The 3,784-nt window shown below is 36.3% G+C and overlaps 1 protein-coding gene across 1 annotated transcript in view; it reads left to right on the top strand.

The window, feature by feature from the left end:
- Positions 1 to 6: 6 nt before the first annotated feature.
- The window catches only part of LOC106100514 (glutamate receptor ionotropic, delta-2), a 4,638-nt gene continuing 860 nt past the window's right edge, over positions 7 to 3,784 (top strand). Inside the window, exons 1-7 of the mRNA XM_013279382.1 lie at positions 7 to 77; positions 381 to 569; positions 857 to 1,020; positions 1,159 to 1,328; positions 1,949 to 2,142; positions 2,414 to 2,706; positions 3,574 to 3,757. Coding sequence (XP_013134836.1) covers positions 24 to 77; positions 381 to 569; positions 857 to 1,020; positions 1,159 to 1,328; positions 1,949 to 2,142; positions 2,414 to 2,706; positions 3,574 to 3,757 — 1,248 coding nt within the window. The 5' untranslated portion in view covers positions 7 to 23. The remainder of the gene's footprint in view (positions 78 to 380; positions 570 to 856; positions 1,021 to 1,158; positions 1,329 to 1,948; positions 2,143 to 2,413; positions 2,707 to 3,573; positions 3,758 to 3,784) is intronic.

Here is a 3,784-nt window from a genome sequence, read left to right as displayed (position 1 = left end):
GATCTTCAAACAAGCAACATGAAATGAGTTTGACCCATAACCTCAACGGGAAACTGTTAAGAATTGGAACTTACAACGTGAGTAATGTCGTGCTTAAATAAATATGGATTGAATACAAGCAGCCATGATTTGTATTAATTAATTATTCATTAACCGTTAGAAAAAATAACATTTAATGGTTGGAAACTTCAAAAACATATGCAAATAAAAGATTAATTTTCTTGCCTACTGAATACTTTTAGTTCTCAGAGACTATTACATAAAAAATTGCGGCCTTTTATTTCTGGCCCTGGTCGGTTGCTCCACTTCGCGTATCCTAATGCTGGTACTTAATTGTTTACTTGTGTATCTGATAATGATAACATTGGCTCTGATTTTAGAATTACCCGTTGAGTTGGACGATACAAGAAAGCAATGGAACTATCACGGGTCATGGTGTCGCGTTCGCTATCATGGAAATCTTGCGCCAAAAGTTTAATTTCACTTTCGAAGTGGTGGTGCCGGAGAATAACTATGAATTTGGTGGCGTCAGACCGGAAAGTTCCCTCATTAACCTCGTCAACAGTAGTGTAAGAAACTATATTTTTCTGTAATGTAACAAACTTCTATTAGTAATTCATACAGAGCTTATTATAAATTCATTTGAACTAAGAAACATTTACAACCCTGAGTCTTGAAAAACATATTTTCTACACTTACACTGCATGGTTAGGGTTACAAGGGATTAATTTTTTACATTTTAACTGAAAGGTCAGACCTTTTTGTAATTGAAGACAAAAATAATGGGATAATATTAGCTAACAATTAAGGCAAAACCTTACCTATAACAAATGTCAAAATACCTTTTTTTATTTAGAAAATAGATATGGCGGCAGCATTTCTGACTCGACTAGTAAAGTTCAATAAAATGGCAACATTCTCAAACGATTTGGACGAAGGTGTGTGGATGATGATGTTGAAACGACCCAAGGAATCCGCCGCCGGTTCGGGCTTGCTCGCTCCATTCGAAACTTACGTCTGGTAAGTAATGGGTTCCAGTAGTGATGCCAAATAAATAGAGAAGGAAAACAAGAGAAAGAGCGTAGACGCATAGAGTGAGAGAAAGAACCCAGCGATTAGTCAGATGCATGTCTTATTTTTATAGTATTTATGTTACAGGTACCTTATTATGGCAGCGGTAATATGTTACGGACCCTGTATAACATTCCTCACTCGTATGAAATCCAAGTTAGTTCGGGATAAAGAGGGTCCTATAAATTTGCCTGCAAGTATATGGTTCGTGTATGGATCCTTTATCAAGCAAGGAACTAGTTTGTCACCGGAGGCTAGTAAGTGTGACAATGAATGTACAATTTTTAAACTAATTTATGTATATTCACAAATCAACTATTATTTTAAAGGGTTAGAATCTAGTGAACAGAGAAAAAGTAATGAACTTCAGGTTTACATAATGAAATAACACGATACTTGTTTTGTTTGTGTTTATGGTAAAAAAGCTAGGATTTAGGCTATATCGAATTCTAGGTTATTTGAATAAAATATATATATTGAAATATAAAAGCTAATATTTATTTACCTATAATTCTAGTTATTCCGTTTGATAGTATCGCGTATGATTGCGGTCGTCGTTAATCACACTCCGGACACGCCTCACCATTTTGTTTATAACATGTGTTTATGCTTACGTACGAAATGCCGTAATAATGTTTTGTAGGTTTAAACTTTGACGAAATATATAAATAGTTATTGTTAGATGATGTAATGTTAAGCAATTTAGGTCTTGCGTAGAAAAGTGGATTTAAAGAAAATTGTTGAACATTCAAAGTACGGATTATTTTTCTGTGTTTTGCTAATTACTAGATTTGATTTACAAAGTATTCACTTTGTCTGTACATTTTCACGATTCAGACGAAACTTGTATATTAAAACATCATTTTTTATCTTTTAGATACAACACGGGTGTTATTCGCAACGTGGTGGATATTCATAATACTACTGTCAGCGTTCTACACGGCCAACCTGACGGCTTTCCTCACACTGTCTAAATTCACACTGGACATTGAGAGTCCCAAGGACCTTTACAAGAAGAGCTACAGATGGGTCGCCGCTGAGGGGGGCGCTGTGCAGTATACTATAAGAAACGTATATATATATATTTACAATATAATCTTTACTTAAATCTTACACTTAAATGTTGCCGATGTATTCCGACACAGGTTTCAATGGATATAAGGTTACCTTTAATGATAACTTCGCAACAACTTCAATCTTATTTAAAATATTGTCTAATAAGATTAAAATCTATTAGTCACATCCTAATGGAAACACTTAGTCAATAATTATCTTACTACATTTACATATTTTTAACCACAAAAGAGTCCAAATGAAAGAAGCATTAAATTTCGTTCCACAGCCTGAAGAAGAACTGTATTACATAAATAAAATGGTATCGAACGGTCGAGCGCAGTTTCGGTCAGTGAAGAGAGACGAGGATTACCTCCCTATAGTGCGCGCGGGCGCAGTGCTGGTGAAGGAACAAACTGCAATAGACCACCTGATGTACGGAGACTACTTGAGGAAGGCCAGAGAAGGAGTTATTGAGAGTGAAAGGTGCACTTACGTTGTCGCACCGCAGTTCTTTATGAAGAAACAAAGAGCGTTCGCTTACCCTAATAATACGACTTTAAAGATCCTGTTCGATACTGTGTAAGTTTTTTTTAATGTTTTCTTCTGCGTTTATTGTGTACGGAAATTAAGAAATATGTATATAGAGGCGTGGTTGATACATCAAGTATCACATACTTCTTACGGTGAAGGAAACATTGTGATGCAACCTGCACATATCGGCGTAGAAATTCAAAGATATGTGTGAAGTCAACCAACCCGCACTTGGCCAGCGTGGTTGACTATGGCCTAGTCACCCCTTTTTAGGGTAGGCTCTGAGCCCCTCGGTGGGGACGTACAGTGAGCTGGTGATGATGATACTTCAAACATTTTTCACATAATCTAGATTGTGAAAACCACAAGTCAATATAATTAATTGTATCCAAATTAAGGTAATTAAGTTGACATTAAATCTTACTAACATTATAAATGCGAAAGTTTGGATGGATGGATGTTTGTTAGAGTTTGTAGCCTAAACGGCTGAACGGATCTCGATGAAATTTGGCATAGTTGTAAAACATAGTCTGGAAGAACACATAGGCTGCTTGCTTTTCTTTTTTTTAATTCCACGCGGACGTAGTAACGGAAAGCTAGTAATATCTAAATGTTTCAATCTTAATAATTTGTTTTATAACACTATTTAGATAATTTTATAACAAAAGGTGGAGCTTATAATTTTGTACAATGTTTTATTGCATGTCAATACAAGAACACGGAGGCACTAAACTTGACAACTGATATAGTACCTTACAGAGAAAGTACCGGTGAAATGCTTCGTTCACTATGCCTCCTCTATATATTTTTTAAATGTCTCTGGACGCAAACGTATTATACTATCACCTGCTTTGTACGAGTATTTACTACGTTACCAATAGCGTGGATTATTCAGCTTAATATTTTTTGTTATAGAATTACGAATCTATTGAAAGCGGGTATAGTTAACCACCTGCTGCACCGCGACCTGCCAGCCACCAAGATCTGTCCGCTGGACCTGCAGTCGAAGGACCGCCAGCTCAGCAACAGCGACCTCATGATGACCTACATCATCATGGCTATAGGACTGGCCACCGCTGTTGCAGTCTTTATTGGAGAGGTACGTAATGAAATAGAGAGTGTGTGA

This window comes from Papilio polytes, unplaced genomic scaffold (assembly GCF_000836215.1).
Source record: "Papilio polytes unplaced genomic scaffold, Ppol_1.0 DF824047.1, whole genome shotgun sequence".
In the NCBI taxonomy this organism is placed as follows: domain Eukaryota; kingdom Metazoa; phylum Arthropoda; class Insecta; order Lepidoptera; family Papilionidae; genus Papilio; species Papilio polytes.
The sequence above is the reverse complement of the archived record's forward strand: the minus strand, read 5'-3'. Positions and strand labels throughout refer to the sequence as shown.